Source organism: Pan troglodytes, chromosome 4 (assembly GCF_028858775.2).
Source record: "Pan troglodytes isolate AG18354 chromosome 4, NHGRI_mPanTro3-v2.0_pri, whole genome shotgun sequence".
Lineage (NCBI taxonomy): Eukaryota > Metazoa > Chordata > Mammalia > Primates > Hominidae > Pan > Pan troglodytes.
The window spans coordinates 80,227,047-80,244,576 of record NC_072402.2 but is presented as its reverse complement, the minus strand read 5'-3'; the positions used below and the strand labels follow the sequence as shown (position 1 = coordinate 80,244,576).

The 17,530-nt window shown below is 45.6% G+C and overlaps 1 protein-coding gene and 1 pseudogene across 1 annotated transcript in view; both read left to right on the top strand.

The window, feature by feature from the left end:
• The first annotated feature begins 249 nt into the window (after positions 1 to 249).
• Positions 250 to 1,572, top strand: LOC741656 (transmembrane protein 183A-like; annotated as a pseudogene).
• Positions 1,573 to 9,209: 7,637 nt separating this feature from the next.
• SUB1 (SUB1 regulator of transcription) overlaps positions 9,210 to 17,530 on the top strand; it is a 72,335-nt gene continuing 64,014 nt past the window's right edge. The window contains exon 1 of the mRNA XM_063811348.1: positions 9,210 to 9,465. Within this exon, the coding sequence (XP_063667418.1) occupies positions 9,389 to 9,465 (77 nt within the window). The 5' untranslated portion in view covers positions 9,210 to 9,388. The remainder of the gene's footprint in view (positions 9,466 to 17,530) is intronic.

Here is a 17,530-nt window from a genome sequence, read left to right as displayed (position 1 = left end):
TTCAGATGAGAGATGAAGATGTGAAATCAAGTATATGGGGAAAAGGGGAAAACGTAGGTTTAAAAATCGATGAATTTGGCCAGGCATAGTGGCTCATGGGAGCCTGAGGCGGGAGGATTGTTTAAGCTTAGGAGTTTGAGGCCAGCCTGGGCACGGGGCAAAACCCCGTCTCTACAAAAAACACAAAAAATAGCCAGTTGTGGGAGAGTTAGCGGCCTCCGGTGTGGGATGGCCACGGAGCCGGGCCGGAGACATGGCCCGGGGGCCCGGCCAGCTAGGCAGGCCTCGCCCCGATACGGTCGCCATGCCCAAGAGAGGAAAGCGACTCAAGTTCTGGGCCCACGACGCCTGCTCTGGACAAGTGATTGAGGTGGATGACGCCAACTCGGATCCAGCGGTCGTGAGGTCTGGATGAGTCAAGAGAGCCTTAGCCAACGCTGTTCAGCAGGAAGTAAAATCTCTTTGTGGCTTGGAAGCCTCTCAGGTTCCTGCAGAGGAAGCTCTTTCTGGGGCTGGTGAGCCCTGTGACATCATCGACAGCGGTGATGAGACGGATGCCCAGGAGGAAAGCATCCGTGAGAGAACTGTCTCCAGAAAAAAGAAAAGCGAGAGGCACAAAGAAGAACTGAACGGGGCTGGAGGAGAAGAGTATCCCATGGATATTTGGCTATTGCTGGCCTCCTATATCCGTCCTGAGGACATTGTGAATTTTCCCCTGATTTGTAAGAATGCTTGGACTGTCACTTGCACTGCTGCCTTTTGGACCAGGTTGTACCGAAGGCACTACACGCTGGATGCTTCCCTGCCTTTGCGTCTGCGACCAGAGTCAATGGAGAAGCTGCGCTGTCTCGGGGCTTGTGTGATCCGATCTCTGTACCATATATGTATGAGCCATTTGCTGCTTGAATCTCCAAGAATCCAAGCACCCCCAGCACATTAAAGAATTCCAAATGCTTACTTTTCTGGTGCAGAAAGATTGTTGGGAACAGACAGGAACCAATGTGGAAATTCAACTTCAAGTTAAAAAAACAAGTTAAAGAGCAAGTGTACAGGAGGATTGCAGCCCCCCGTTCAGTACGAAGATGTTCATACCAAACCACACCGGGACTGCTGCCTACTGCAGGCCACCACCCTCAATTTCATCTTTATTCCGATTGTCATGAGAATGATATTTACTCTCTTTAATATCAATGTGAGCATGGACATGCGGCATCATTGAGTGAGACTGGTGTTCCAAGATTCCCCTGTCCGTGGTGGTCGGAAACTGTGCAGTGAACAGGGTGTGCAAGTCATCCTGGACCCAGTGCACAGCTTTTGGCTCTTTGACCGATGGCACCCTCAGTACCCCTTCTCCCTGAGAGCATAGTTACTGCTTCCCATCCCCTGTGGGCAGCCCCGATTCTAGTCCATTAGTAATCAGATTCCAGTTTGGACAGGGCGGCTGGATTATATATCTGGTTAGTAATGTACATGCTCTTCAGGTTCTAGGGCTCCTGTTAGGGGAGGGAGAAATGTTGAATCAAGAGGAAAAACAACTACTACGATTTATAAACATATTTTAATGTAAAAATTTGCATTAAAAAAATAGCCAGTTGTGGTGGCGTGTGCCTGTAGTCCCAGCTACTTGGGAGGCTGAGGTGGGAGGATTGTTTGAGTCTGGGAGGACCAGGCTGCAGTGAGCTGAGATCGCCCCAGTGTACTCTGGCCTAGGCAGCAGAGTGAGATCCTGTCTCAAAGAAAGAAAGAAAAAAATGGACAAATTTGAGCAGCAGATTAGATGTGGGAAGTAACAAAGAAGGAGACATCAGAGATGACTTTAAGTGTTCTAATTTGGGAGATCAGGTGACTGATTGTCATTAACAGCTGAAGGAAGGAGGGAGGAGCAGATATTGGTGGAGGAAAGGAAGATACAAAGTTTTTTTTTTTTTTTTGAGACGGAGTCTCGCTCTGTTGCCCAGACTGGAGTGCAGTGGCGTGATCTAAGCTCACTGCAAGCTCCACCTCCCGGATTCACAACATTCTCCTGCCTCAGCCTCCTGAGTAGCTGGGACTACAGGCACCCGCCACCATGCCTGGCTAATTTTTTGTACTTTTAGTAGAGACGGGGTTTCACTGTGTTAGCCAGGATGGTCTCGATCTCCTGAACTTGTGATCCGCCTGCCTCGGCCTCCTAAAGTGCTGGGATTACAGGCATGAGCCACTGCGCCTGGCCCCTCAAAGTTTTGTTTTGGACATGCTGAGTTTGAGGTGCATGTGTCACAGAAGGGTCAGAAGCCAGGAAACAGTTGGAAGTGCAGCCTAGAGCTCAGGTGACAATTCGGGTGGAATAGATTTTTAAATTTTCAGGACATTGGCCAGGTGTGGTGGCTCACACCTGTAATCTCAGCACTTTGGGAGGCTGAGGCAAGCGGATCACCTGAGGTCAGGAGTTTGAAACCAGCCTGGCCAACATGACGAAACCCCGACTCTCCTAAATATACAAAAATTAGCTGGGTGCGGTGGCGGTCACCTGTAATCAGCTACTCGGGAGGCTGAGGCAGGCGAATTGCTTCAACCTGGGAGACGGAAGTTGCAGTGAGCCGAGATTGAGCCACTGCACTCCAGCCTGGGCAACAGAACAAGACTCCATCTCAAGAAAATAAATAAATAAACAAACAAATAAATAAATTTGCAGGACATGGATAGCAAGGGAAGCACAAAGCTAGATAAAATCACATAGGGAGAAAGAGCATAGGGTGAGAAAGGGGCTTGAGAATGAATCAACATTTAATGGTTAGTGGAAGGTGCCAAGGCAACTATAAAGGAGAAGGTAGAAAGATCTAGAGAAAAAGAGAACATGTAATCACACAATCAGTACAAGAAATGAGTGAGGATGTCTGAGCCACACAACCACTCCTTTCAGTAGTACAAACAAAATAAATATTGGTGATGGCGGATCCAATAGTAATAAGGTGCTGTTTTTCATAACATGTTAGCTAACACTCTTGACCAACTGATAAGGAATGTTGCCTGAGCAAATGGTGAACTTGCAGCTTACCTTTGCCTGGTGATTCCTTGAAATGTGTGACTTGAACTTGCAAGGTAATTGGATCAGGTTTGGCTTTGGACCATGGTTCGGAATGAAGTGAACTGTTGACTTCTGGATCATTTATAAGATCCCAAATACCTTAACATGGTGCAGAAGGCCCTTCCTGCTATGGCCCCTGACTCTTTTCTAATCTTATCTCTCACTGTTTCCCTTGCTCATCCTACCCTTCAAGCAATCCAATTAGTTGAATATGCCAAGTGCTCCCTCACGCCTGCATGGCTTTCACTATGCTGTTTCTTCAGCTTGGAATACCAGTCTCTGGTCTAAAACCCTTTGCCAACTTCCCCTAGTCTTGGAATCATTTCAAATCTAATTGTGCGCAACACTATCTTTACCTACTGATGAAGGGAAACAACCTCACAATAGAGCTTCACACTACTTAAACTCCCCGTGAGAGAAAGAGTTAAAATCTTAGCGAAACCCCAGCTTTTTACAATTTTGCTGGACACTGTGTCCTATTTGATATGCATGCTATCAGCCCATTTGACCGAAGCCAGATTTTTTTTTTTTTTGAGATGGAGTCTGGCTCTGTCACCCAGGCTGGAGTGCAATGGCGTGATCTCAGCTCACTGCAACCTCCACCTCCCGGGTTCAAGTGATTCTCCTGCCTCAGCCTCCTGAGTAGTTGGGATTACAGGTGCGCGCCACCACTCCCAGCTGATTTTTTTGTATTTTTAGTAGAGACGGGGTTTTGCCATGTTGCCCCAGCTGGTCTTGAACTCCTGACCTCAGGTGATCCACCCACCTTGGCCTCCCAAAGTGCTGGGATTACAAGCGTGAGTCACCATGCCCCACCCGAAGCCAGACTTTTGAACTTACTCACTTATAATCATGTTTCTCCCTCTTTGTGAAATAACATGAAATTCTTCTCCACGCCGGGCGCGGTGGCTCACGCCTGTAATCCCCACATTTTGGGAGGCCAAGGCGGGCGGATCACGAGGTCAGGAGATCGAGACCATCCTGTCTAACACGGTGAAACCCCGTCTCTACTAAAAATACAAAAAATTAGCCGGGCGTGGTGGCGGGCGCCTGTAGTCCCAGCTACTAGGAGGCTGAGGCAGGAGAATGGCGTGAACCTGGGAGGCGGAGCTTGCAGTGAGCTGAGATCGTGCCATTGCACTCCAGCCTGGGCAATAGAGGGAGACTCTGTCAAAAAAAAAAAAAAAAAAAAAGAAATCCTTCTTCCCTACCTCAGTTTCACGAAAACCTTCCCCTTCTTCACCTGTATATCACAAAATCCCTCCTCCCCTGAGTGTCACAAGACAGTTCTCAGCCAGGATGTTTTTTTTTTTTGGTCAGCCAGGAATGAAAAAAAAAAAAAAAAAAGAAGTAAAAGAATGCTTGTCACATGACCTCTGTTGTTTCTTCCTTAAAATTCATAACCTCAGTCGAATCATGAGAAAACATCAGAAAAATCCAAATTGAGAAATAGTCTACAAAATACCTGGCACTCTTCAAGAGTGCCACTGTCGAGAAAAACAAGGAAAGACTGTGAAACTGTCACAGATTAGAGGGGACTAAAGAGATATGACAAATGATGCAATGTGGTATCCTGGAACAGAGAAAATAATATAGTGGAAAAACTGGAGAAATTGGAAGAATCTGAGTTTAGTGGAATAGTTAATAGTATTGTACCAGGATCAAGCTTTTATTTTTGAGAAACGTACTGTACCATGGTATGTAAGATGTTAACATTAAGAAAGCTAAAAGAAAGCCGATAATCTGACGTATTAAAGTAACTAAGGTGTGGCTGGGCATGGTGGTTCACGCCTATAATCCTAGCACTTTGGGAGGCCAAGGTGGGCAGATTGCTTGAGCCTAGGAGTTCAAGACCAGCTTAGGTAAAATGGTGAAATCCCCACTCTACAAAAAATACAAAAAATTAGCCAGGCTGGGTGGTGTGTGTCTGTAGTCCCAGCTACCCAGGAGGCTGAGGTGGGAGGACCACCTGAGTCCAGGAGGTCAAGGATGCAGTGAGCCATGTTTGAGCCACTGTACTCCAGCCTGGGTGACAGAGTGAGACCCTGTCTCAAAAATAAAATAATATAATATAATAAAATAATTAAGACATGAAGGCCACCCTGCTTTTAGGTGGTGATCAGCCCCCTTCTTTCTTCCTTAGTTCTTGGTAATGACAAGTCCTGACATTAAAAGTCTAATTTCCACACTACCTCTTTGACTATATCTCAGGCCATCTTGCCTTTGATGGATCCCACCCTCATCATCTGGCCTTCTAGTTCCCAGGACAATCTGAAGCTGGCTCCACTGCAGGGTCCTTGTGCTTGCTGTTTCCCTCTTCTTGGAACCTTTCCCCGCTCCCTCTTTGTAGAGCTGGCTTCTGTCTTTCAAGTCTCAGCTTCATGTCACCTTCTCAGAGAGGCCTGCTGTGACTACCTACCCCAATAATCTCTGTCACAGCACTTTATGTATTTTTCTTCATTTCGCTAAGCATAGTCTACAATTTATTGATGTATTTGCAATCTTTCTCCCTTCAGAATGTTTGCTGTATGAGGGCAGAGACCAGGTCTATCTTGTTCTCTGTAATATCTACTGTCTCTGTGTTTTCCCAATTTTTTTTTTTTTTGAGACAGGGTGACAAACTGAGACCCTTTGCAGTAGTGTGAACATGGCTCACTGCAGCCTCGACTTCTGGGGCTCAAGTGATCCTCCCTGCCTCAGCCCTCCAAGTAGCTGGAACTACAGATGGGTGCCAATATCAAGTAGCTGGGACTACAGATGGGCGCCACCATGCTAGGCTATTTTTTGTGTATATGTGTGTGTATATATATAGAATATATATTCTATATATTGTGTGTATGTATAGAATATATATTCTATATATTCTGTATATAGATATAAATATATATTATATATAAATCTATATTTTATATAGATATGTATATATATATATATATATATATTTTTTTTTTTGTAGAGATGAAGTTTTGCCATTGTTGCCCAGGCTTCCCTCAACATTTATATGTTGAACTCCTAACCCCTAGTGTGATGATATTAGGAGATGTGGGTCTTTGGGAATTGATTAGATCTTGAGGGTAGTACATTCATAAATAGAATTAGTGCCCTTATAAAAGAAGCTCCAGAGAGCTCCAGAGAACTCCCTTGCCCCTTTTGCCTTGTGAGGCCATCTGTGAACCAGTAAGTAGGCTCTCACCAGATACCAAATATGCCAGTGTTGTAATCTTGAACTTCCCAACCACCAGAACTGTTAGAAATAAATTTCTATTGTTTATAAACTACCCAGTCTATGGTATTCTTGTTCTAGCAGCCTAAACAGACTAAGATGCCTATAATAGTTGTTCAATAGGCCGGGCACGGTGGCTCACGCCTGTAATCCCAGCACTTTGGGAGGCTGAGGCAGGTGGATCATTTGAGGTCGGGAGTTCGTGACCAGCCTGGCCAACATGGTGAAACCCCATCTCTACTAAAAATACAAAAATTAGCTGGGCGTGGTGGTGGGTACCTGTAATCCCAGCTACTCAGGAGGCTGAGGCAGGAGAATTGCTTGAACCGGGACCTGGGAGGTGGAGGTTGCAGTGAGCTGAGATCGCACCACTGCACTCCAGCCTGGGCGACAGGACTAGAGTCTATCTCAAAAAAAAAAAAAAAAAAGTTGTTCAATAAATATTTGTTAAATGAATGCCAAAGGATAATTTTCTTTTTTTTCTTTCCTTTTTTTTTTTTTAGGCTAAGTCTCCCTCTAAGAGTAAAAAACATGCTGCCATCAAATATACAGTGAGCATGTGTCAAATATCAATCTAACTCATTTAATGAAGGGACCAGAAAGATAATAAATCTGGCTGAAGGAGAATTCAAGGAACAGAGGTTTATATAGCAGAAAAGACATGCTGAAATAAGTTAGCTAGGTTAAAGGGAAATCTAGTTTATGTCCTACAGGTTAATAAACTATAATCTTTAGGATTGTCTTTTCTGTAGAATAGGAATCATTTGGGTCTCTACCAGACAAAAACCTACAAGTTAACACGTAACTTCATAGAATCTGGACCCTAATGATAATAATTAACAAGTCAAACAAAGGTACATTCTCCAGATGAATAACACTTGGGTGGACCTGTTCGGACAATGCTCCAGCATGACAGTGAAAGGACATACAATTATCTTTTTGCCTTAATTCTAAGATTAGGACATTAAAAAAAATAGAAGACTAAAAAATATAGAATGAATGTACAAGTGCTCCAACTGAAGTTTGGAAAGGGGAGGTCAGTCTGTTGGGGGGCAAGGCACGGGGGCATCTGCTTCATCAGGTCTTCCCCCAAAGCCATCATCACTGGATCCAGCATTCATTCTTTGAGAGCCAGCCAATGTTTCATCTTCTCTGTGAAGTCTGTCTAGATTTTCCTCTCACTCCCTATCAGGCAAACTGAGGTGGACAAACCTTGTTATCAAGATGGTGATTGTGGCCTGGCACAGTTGCTCAAGCCTGTAATCCCAGCACTTTGGGAAGCTGAGGCGGGAGGATCACTTGAGCCCAGGACTTCAAGACCACCCTGGGCAACATAGTGAGATCCTGTCTCTGCAAAAAATACAAAAAGTCTGGGCCGGGCACAATGGCTTATGCCTGTAATCCCAGCACTTTGGGAGGCTGAGGTCAGGAGTTCAAGACCAGCCTGGCCAACATGGCGAACCCCCCACCCCCACCCCTCCGTCTCTACTAAAAAAACAAAAATTAGCCAGGCTTGGTGGTGCACACCTGTAGTCTCAGCTACTAGGGAGGCTGAAGCACAAGAATCATTTGAACCCAGGAGGTAGAGGTTGCAATGAGCCAAGATTGCGCCACTGCACTCCAGCCTGGGCAATACAGCAAGACTCTGTCTCAAAACAACAACAAAAACAACAACAACAAAAATTCACCATGCATGGTGGCATGCGCCTGTGGTCCCAGCTACTTGGGAGGCTGAGGTGGGAGGATGGCTTGAGTCCAGGAGGTTGAGGCTGCAGTGAGCTGAGATCACACCACTGGACTGCAGCCTAGGTGGCAGAGCGAGACCCTATCTCAAAAATAAAAAAGATGATGATTGCTGTCAAGTCCCTAGATTTTTTTTCCTGTGACTTGCTTATCCCTAGTTTGAGCCATGACACTCTATTACCCTTGTTACCTTTATTTCCCAGACCATATTTTTGTTTGTGGATTATACATAAGAGCCCATGTGAGGATTCCCACAAATAATTGAGATGGGGTGTGAAGGAGAATTTGAAAGTGAGAGCCCAGTTTTTTTCTTTTTTTTCTTTTTTTTGAGATGGAGTCTCGCTCTGTTGCCCAGGCTGGAGCGCAGTGGAGCGATCTCGGCTCACTGCAACCTCTGCCTCCTGGGTTCAAGTGATTCTTCTGCCTCAGCCTCCTGAGTATCTGGGACTACAGGCACACACCACCACGCCTGGCTAATTTTTGTATTTTTAGTAGAGACGGGGTTTCACCATATTGGCCAGGCTGGTCTCGAACTCCTGACCTCGTGATCTGCCCACCTCAGGCTCCCAAAGTCCTGGGATTACAGGCATGAGCCACCACGCCCAGCAAGAGCCCAGTTTTTACAAACAACAGATGAGTGCTAGGGGGCAGGACAATGCAAGTATGAAATGAGACCAGCTAATGAGACCAGCTGCATGCTGGTTATACAAGTATCAGAGCTGCTTTGTCCCTTGGTCCCGTGAGATACTACTCTATAAAACATGCCCAAAAGCCAGCCTCACATGTCTTTTTCTAGTTTATTTATTTATTTTTGAGACAAGGTGTCGCTCTGTTGTCCAGCCATTGCATTCCGACTCACGGCAGCCTCGACCTCCTGGGCTCAAGTGATGTAGTTGGGACTAAAGGCACACGCTACCACACCTGGCTAATTTTTGTATTTTTAGTAGAGACGAGTCTCACTATGTTGCCAAGGCTGGTCTTGAACTGCTGAACCCAAGTGACCCTCCCACCTCTGCATCCCAAAGTGTCTAGTTTCAGAACTTACTTTATTCAGAGGTGTAGCTATCTTTGGGACCAAAACTGTGAGCACTGAACCAGCGACTGGCTTGAGAAGAAAGCATTTCCAAGGCAAATAATAATCCAAGCTGAAAACAGTCCTCTTAGTGCACCAGAAGGGACCTTTTGGCAAGTGGCATCTTGCCAGAAAATTAACTCAGAACAAATCCCTAACAGCTCAGAGATGGTGGAGGGGAATTTCAGAAACAGTCAGCAGGGCAGGGCCATGCAACTGCTTACAGGAATTGCCTCACTCACACTTTGATGTTGATTCTCTGCAGAGCTTCCGCTGCTTCAAAATGGCGTGCAGGAATCAGAGACATTACATCAGGAAGATACTGCAGAGATATTCTACTCCATCTCATTCATTGTACAGGTGAGGAATCCAAGGGTCAGAGATTTTAAGGAATTTGTCCAAAATCACAGAGTGGAGAACTGTGAGTAGAACTCAGATTGCTTGTTGCCTAATTCAGGTGTTTTCAACCCCTTATAAATAAGCCAGGGAGGTGTGGCACCCACATGATTTGCTTTCTGGCTGATGTATCTCTATTCCTAACGCAGAGCTCAGGCATCAATCGGTAAACATGAGGAAGAGATAGATGCGGCTCTATCTATCTAGTGTATGGGAGCAGCATGTGACATTGTGATGAGATGTGTCAGCACAGGCACAATTTAAAGCAGTGCCATGGCAACCGGCATTCACTCTGGCTCCAGATAGCACCGTGAACTACAGGGTGTAGTTGAAAATGGCTTCTCACCTAGGGAGTGGAATGTTCCAGCCTCTGTTTCCTGCAGTGAGTGACTCTAAAATCTACCAAGCAATGTAGCAACGAGACTGGTTCAGATTATTTACCAAGGGTTGGGGGTTTTCAGCGTAACTCACAGGAGAAATAAACTTGGCAGCCTTGGGAATCCCCAAGAATTACTGTGACTATCTGCAAAGCAGTAGGGTTTTGCTTTCTCTTAGAGCAATGCATTCTTTCAGTGTCTTCCCGGAGAACTAATACTTCAAAGAGGTGCCCTGGGCACGAGGGGAAGGTAATGGAGAAGGGCACCACCATTTGTTTCTTTCTTATATATTGCAGAATCTGCTGCTACCCTCCCCACAAATTCTTTTTTTTTTTTTTTTTTTGAGACAGGGTCTCATTCTGTCACCCAGGCTGGAGTACAGTGGCACAATCATGACTCACTGCAGCCTCGACATCCTGGGTTCAAGTGATGCTCCCATCTCAGCCTCTCGAGTAGCTGGGACTACAGGTGTGTGCCATCACACCGAGCTAGTTTTTGTATTTTTAGCAGGGATATTGCCCAGGCTGTTGGCCAGGCTGGTCTTGAACTCCTGGGCTCAAGCAATCCACTCGCCTCAGCCTCCCAAAGTGCTGGGATTACAGGCTTGAACCACCACACTCGGCCCCCACAAATTCTTAAACCATGGCCGTAGACCAGAGGAGATCTGGAATGAGTTAAGTTTCATCAGTAGGGTTGAGTATTAGGGTCATTTGTCCTGAGATGCTAAAGCCTCCTTGATTTTAACTTAAATGCTCATATCATCGTTCCTGAAACAGAACTGAAACAGAGACCACTTATGGTCTCCAGTATGTACATGCTTTTTTATTTTTATTTTTGTGTTTCTAATTGTGCACGTTTGACTAAAGATTTCCAGCTTCCCTGACAAGTAGGTGTAGCCAGATGACCAAGTTCTGACCACTGCACTATGAATGGAAGTGCTGCAGCTTTCTGGGGTGTGCCCTGTCTTTGGGCCTCCCCCTCTTTTCTTGGTTGGCTTGCAGTTGTATTGGTGGCAAGTCATCTTGGACCATGAGGATGAGGACAACCCACCAGGAATGGCAGAGCAATAAGATATACTCATATAAAAATATTGCTACTTATTTTATCACTACTAAAAAAAAGAAAGTGAGAGGTATCCAATATGCTAAATAAAGAAGACTACTTCTGAGCAAAATTCTCAAAGCAGACCTGCACTACCAGTCCTCCTTTAAAAAAAAAGGTTGGGGGGCTGGGCGTGGTGGCTCACACCTGTAATCCCAGCACTTTGGGAGGCCGAGGCAGGAAGATCACCTGAGGTCAGGAGTTCAAGACCAGCCTGGCCAACATGGTGAAACCCCGTCTCTACAAAAATTAGCCAGGCATGATGGTGGGTGCCTGTAATTCCAGCTGCTTGGGAGGCTGAGGCAGGAGAATCGCTTGAACCGGAGGGGCAGACGTTGTAGTGAGCCGAGATCGCACCTTTGCACTCTAGCCTGGGTGACAAGAATGAGACTCCGTCTCAAAAAAAAAAAAAAAAAAAAAATTCTTCCTATGTTAGCAGCTGAACCAATATCCTAACTAATAATAGCTCCACTAAAACTGCCGCCAGTCATGTTAAAAGTATGATTTAGGATGCATGGGACTACAACTAACAAACAACAAGCCTTGCTAAAAGTAGCTTATAAAATTCGGAGTTTAAAAAATGATGCCATTTTACAAGAAATCAAGAGGAAACGTGTTCCCTGGGTTGGTTCAGTTTTAGGTTGTTGTATTAATTTCCTACTGCTACTATGATAAATTACCACAAACTTGGCTTAAAACAACACAACTTTATTCTTTTGTAGTTCTGGAGGCTGGAGTCTAAAATCAGTTTCACTGGACTAAAGTCAGTTGGCAGGGCTGTTTTTTTTTCTGGGAGCTCTAGGGAAGTTCTGTTTTCTTGCATTTTTTAGTTTCTGGAGGCTGTCTGCATTCCTTGGCTCGTGACTCCTTCCTCAAATCACTCCAACCTCTGGCTTCCATCATCTCCTCCCCTACTTCTGTTGTCAAATCTCCCTTTGCTTCCCTCTCATGAGGACACTTGTGATTACATTTAGGGTCCACCCAGATAATTCAGGATAATCTCACCTCAAGATCCTTAACTTTATCAAATCTATAAGGTAAAATTGATAGGTTCCAGGGCTTAGCATATGGATATCAGTCTACCAAAGTTGAGAAAAAGTTTTCATTTTCCTGCTCTGCCGTTCTAATATTTTGGTGCCATCTCCCTTCATGGTTTTAAAATCACTTTGGACCAAGGTGGGCAGATCACCTGATGTCAGAGGTTCGAGACCAGCCTGGCCAACATGGTGAAAGCCTGCCTCTACTAAAAATGCAAAAATTAGCTGGGCACTGTGGTGGCTGCCTGTAATCCCAGCTACTCGGGAGGCTGAGGCAGGAGAATTGCTTGAACCTGGGAGGTGGAGCTTGCAGTGAGCCGAGATCACGCCACTGCACTCCAGCCTGGGCGACAGAGCGAGACTCCGTCTCTGAAAAAAAAAAAAAAAAAAATCACTTTGGAGCTCCCAAGCATTACATCCTCACCAGGCCATGTCCAGGCCAGGAAGGGAGGGGTGTTCCTATCCTGCATCTTTTAGGTATTAACGGAGATGTGCTTTGCCAAAAGTTCCCAGCGGAAGCCACGTCCGGTCCCGTCAGTCAAGAGTGAGGCAGCTGCCTGTGCTCTGCCTGCTCACTGAACTGAGAGTTTGCGTGTCCGGCAGTTTCAACGTCGGCATCACAGTGTCAGTGCTCCCATCAAGAGGCTGAATGACTGCTAGGGAGGCAACAACTCACTTTTATTTATTTATTTATTTTGTAGAGACGGGAGTCTCACCATGTTGTCCAGGCTGGTCTCGAACTCCTGAGCTCAAGCAATCTGCCCACCTTGGCCTCCCAAAGTGCTGGGATTACAGGCATGAGCCACTGCGCCAAGCCTAACAACTCACTTTTGAAAGTCCCGCAGGAGATTCCACAGGCACAAGTGACTCCAAAGAGCCCTTGTTTTCTAGCAGCCACAGAAAGCATGTGGGAGGCCGGGCATGGTGGCTCACGCCTGTAATCCCAGCACTTTGGAAGGCTGAGGTGGGCGGCTCACCTGAGATCAGGAGTTTGAGACCAGCCTGAGCAACATGGAGAAACCCCGTCTCTACTGAAAATACAATATTAGCTGGGCGTGGTGGTGTGCATGTGTAATCCCAGCTACTTGGGAGCTGAGGCAGGAGAGTCACTTGAACCCGGGAGGCAGAGGTTGCAGTGAGCTGAGATTGTGCCATTGCACTTCAGCCTGGGCAAAAAGAGTGAAACTCTGTCTCAAAAAAAAAAAAAAAAAAAAAAAAGAAAAGAAAAAAGATAAAAAGCGTGTGTGATGAGAAGATCTGGGGGCTAGGGTGGTGGTGTGGTAATGAGGTGATTTAAAAAAACCTTTTGACTGGAGATCTAGAATTCGAACTAAGCCAGGAACACATCCTCATCTATAGTGCTTCCAGGGCATCCATGTGACAGTTTGAATTGTATTCCCTCAAAATGAATATGTTGAAGTCCTAATCCCCAGTACCTCAGAATGTGATCTTTGCAGAGGTAATCAGATCACTAGGGTGGGCCTTTGTCCCATATGCCTGGTGTCCTTATAAAAAGGGGAATTTGGAGACAGACAGGTACACAGGGAGACTGTCATCTGAACATGAAGATGGCCATCTATAAGCCAAGGAGAGAGACCTGGACAGATCCTTCCCTCATAGCCCTTAGATGGAACCAACACTCCTGATATTTTGATTTTGGACTTCTAACCTCCAGAACTATGAAACAAGAAGTTCTGGGCTGGGTGCAGCCTGGCCAACATAGTGAAACCTCCCTCTACTAAAAATACAAAAAATTAGCCAGGCGTGGTGGTGGGTGCCTGTAATCCCAGCTACTCGGGAGGCTGAGGCAGGAGAATCTCTTGAACCTAGGCAGCAGAGGTTGCAGTGAGCCGAGACCATGTCATTGCACTCCAGCTTGGGCAATAAGAGTGAAACTCCATCTCAAAAAAAAAAACAGTTCCTTTTGTTTAGGCCAGGGGCCCTCAACCCCAGAGCCATAGAACAGTACCATAGGCCAGTTAGGAACTGGGCTGCACTGCAGGAGGTGAGCAGTGGGCAAGCGAACACTACTGCCTGAGCTCCACCTCCTGTCGGATCAGAGCTGGCATTAGATTCTCATAAAAGCACAAACCCTATTGTGAGCTGCGCATGTGAGGGATCTAGGTTGTGGGCTCCTTATGAGACTCTAATGCCTGATGATCTGTCACTGTCTCCCATCATCCCCAGATGGGACTGTCTAGTTGCAGGAAAACAAGCTCAGGGCTCCCACGGATTCTACATTATGGTGAGTTGTATAATTATTTCATTAAATATTACAATGTTATAATAATAGAAATAAAGTGCACAATAAATGTAATGTGCTTGAATCATCCTGAAACTGCCCCCCTTCCCTGCTGCCCCCGATCCGGGTCCATGGAAAAATTGTCTCCCATGAAACTGGTCCCCCTGGTGCCAAAAATGTTGGGGACCACTGGTTTAGGCCACCCGGTTTGCAGTACTTTGTTAGAGTGGCCCTGGCAAACTTAAAAACCCTGACTTTCTCACTTCTCTTGCACCCTCCAAGGTACCAGCCCCATGCTCCTACCCAGTATGCACCTGGCTCTCCCTTGTGTTTCCTGATCTCCAGGTGGTCTCTTTGCAGTGTTTTGAAAGCTCTTTTGATAGTATCTCTTTCTTGTCATGAAGCCTCCTGGATTCCACAGAGAAAATGTGCTCTCCACTATTGTGTCTGGGCAGAAAACCCCTATAATTATTAAATCCATTCCCTACAACATTATATGGGGTTTTATAAGTCATTCATGAACATACAATATTTTTATTCTGCTGCCATATGTTTTGTATAAATAGTCATGTTTATTTACAAAAGAGTATTCTATTTAGCTGTCAACCCATGGATGGCAGAAAAAATGTTTCATATTTGTGTGTGTGTGTGTGTGTGTGTGTGTGCGTGTTTAAAGCACCAAACATAATATCCAATGATTTTTGTTATGACACACATGTTCTTTCAGGATAGTGTGTGATAATCAAGTTGTGCTTTTATTTATTCAACTGACATTTGAATCACTTTCCCTGTGCCTAACTATCCCACCATGGGCTGTCGTTACTAATCTGAATTTAAAGAGGTCCCTGGTGTCAAGGAGAGCCTGGCTGATTGTGAGAGAGGCAGACAATACAAGTGAAGAAATAGTGTAGCTATGATGGAGACATGAGATAGTGGGATGACTCACAGTGATGCTTTATGAAACCCAAGGGCCACAAAGCTTCAGGAAGTAGGGAAGCAGGAAATGAACTACCAGGATCCAGACTTGCTCTTCATCCCTCATTTTCCCATTTCACACTTTCTTTTTTTTTCTTTTTTTGAGACAGAATCTCACTCCACCCAGGCTGGAGTGTAGTGGTGTGATCTTGGCTCACTGCAACCTCTGCCTCCTGGGTTAAAGCGATTCTCCTGCCTCAGCCTCTTGAGTAGCTGCGACTATAGGCAAGTGTGGCCGCACCCAGCTAATTTTTGTATTTTTAGTAGAGATGAGGTTTCACCATGTTGGCCAGGCTTGTCTCGAACTCCTGACCTCAAGCGATCCTCCTGCCTCCGCCTGCCAAAGTGCTGGGATTATAGGTGTGAGCCACCGCACCTGGCCCCATTTCACACCTTCTTCCCTCTGTGGCTTCTATTTCTAGGGAGAAACATGACAGAAGTCAGCTGCTCTAGAATCAACAGACTCCTCTCCAGTTGGCATCCCACCATACAGCGGTGGCGTCATACGTTCATACATATGCTGCAGCCAAAGGGAGAGGATCATCAACCCAGGAGGCACCCACAGGTGCCTCTCAGAGGTGATGAAAGAGGAAGTGGGGGCAGGCAGAGGTAATGGTTGTAATTTGAGTCACTTCTGTTAACTGTACCCACTTTTAGACAGCTTAATCCACTTTGACTCTGGAAAAGTGTGAACAGAAACCTTGCTGGGTTTGGAGGAGAGACAGCCTCCCACTGCTCTTCCCAGGGAAGTCCTGGAACAGGCTGCCGCGGAGGCTCAGGGCAGGTCTGGAGATGTGGCGCTGGTTCAAGGCCAGACCCTGCTGTGTCAAATTTGGATGGACTAGGAAAAGTTCCTGTACAGAAATAACAGACTGGAGATTATGTGTGGGAATTATTCTACTCTTATCCTGAGTATGTCTGTACTTCAATCCTGGTGCTCACTTCAAGAAAGAGGAGGATGGGGTTGCCGTTGCTCTCAAGAAAGAGGAGGATGGGGTTGCCATTGCTCTAGCAGACTATTGTTACTCCCAGAAGCTCACTTAAAGGTTCCATTTCCATAACCAATTACAGAGCAAATGCTTTTTCATAGGAATTGGTCTTTGCGGGGTTGACATTTCAGGTCGCAAAGACCCCAAAGCTTTAGGAAAGCTGAACTTTGCCGTTGAGAAATTTAGGAGGGTAGAAATTGCAACACTATCTTAGCTGCAATTAGCTGGCATTTCTGCCAAGCGCTAATACATATTTCACCCTAACTTCCAGTGAAGAACGACATTGATAAGAATATTTGGGGAGCAGCTGTGAAAGTTCATCTGGTTTTAATAGGGAAACATTGTCCTTTTCTCTGCTGATTGGAGAGCAGGTCAGGCATGAAACTGGCCTCACCCAGGAAGGACTCGCATGGTTCATTCTCTCTCCAGGAATGGTAGGGAAAGCACGTGTTTTGAAACACTGGGTTTTCCCTGGCCCGGGAGAAAGTGGATCAAAAGAATTGCTGTTTTCTCCGCTGTTGTTTGGGTTCTCTAGTTTGAAAGGGTCATGGTGGTGTCTCCTGATGGGCCATTAAAGGCAATGTTGAGGAGAATAGAGAAAATACACGAAGAAAGAATAAGGAAAATCGGACATTTGGTAGAAAAGCCCAGGATTCTCTGGAGATAGTGCTGAGAGAGAGTCTGCTGCACCAGAGGTGCCCCACCAGGGGACTCTTTAAAAGAATGTTCTTGAGCTAAAATCCTGCCAACCTTCCCATGTAGCTGGTGCAATTTTCCCTCCATATTCTGCTTTCTTTATTTTCTACCGCAACTGAATTCTGAGTTCCTAATCCACTGGGACTCACACTTAATAGCCTGTCTATCTACTGGCATTTGTTTGCATTGTACAAGTACAACCAAAGGCTATAGGCTTTTGGGAGCCACAGTCAGGAAGAAGTCTATCTGTCTGTCTCTCTGTTCTTTAGACTTCAGTCTTCTTACACCCTTTCCAAATGGCAACGGGCACAAAATGGCCTATCTGCTGGAAGTGGGCAATGAGAAAAAGAGACACATACATGGAAACAATGAGTTAAGAATTTAAAATATTATTCTGCACACACGTAAGTGGGAACTTCATGTCCTCTGTTCAGAAGTAAAGCAGTTGGAACCTCTGGAATCAGAATCATCTGTGCATTTGCTAAAAATATAGATTCTTGTGCCCCACCCAAATTCTGCACCCGAAAATTCTGATTCTGCCTGAATCAGAATCTTTCCAGGCAATTCTTATGTGCAACAAAGCTTGAGAGTTGCCTAGACGCAGCCTCAGCT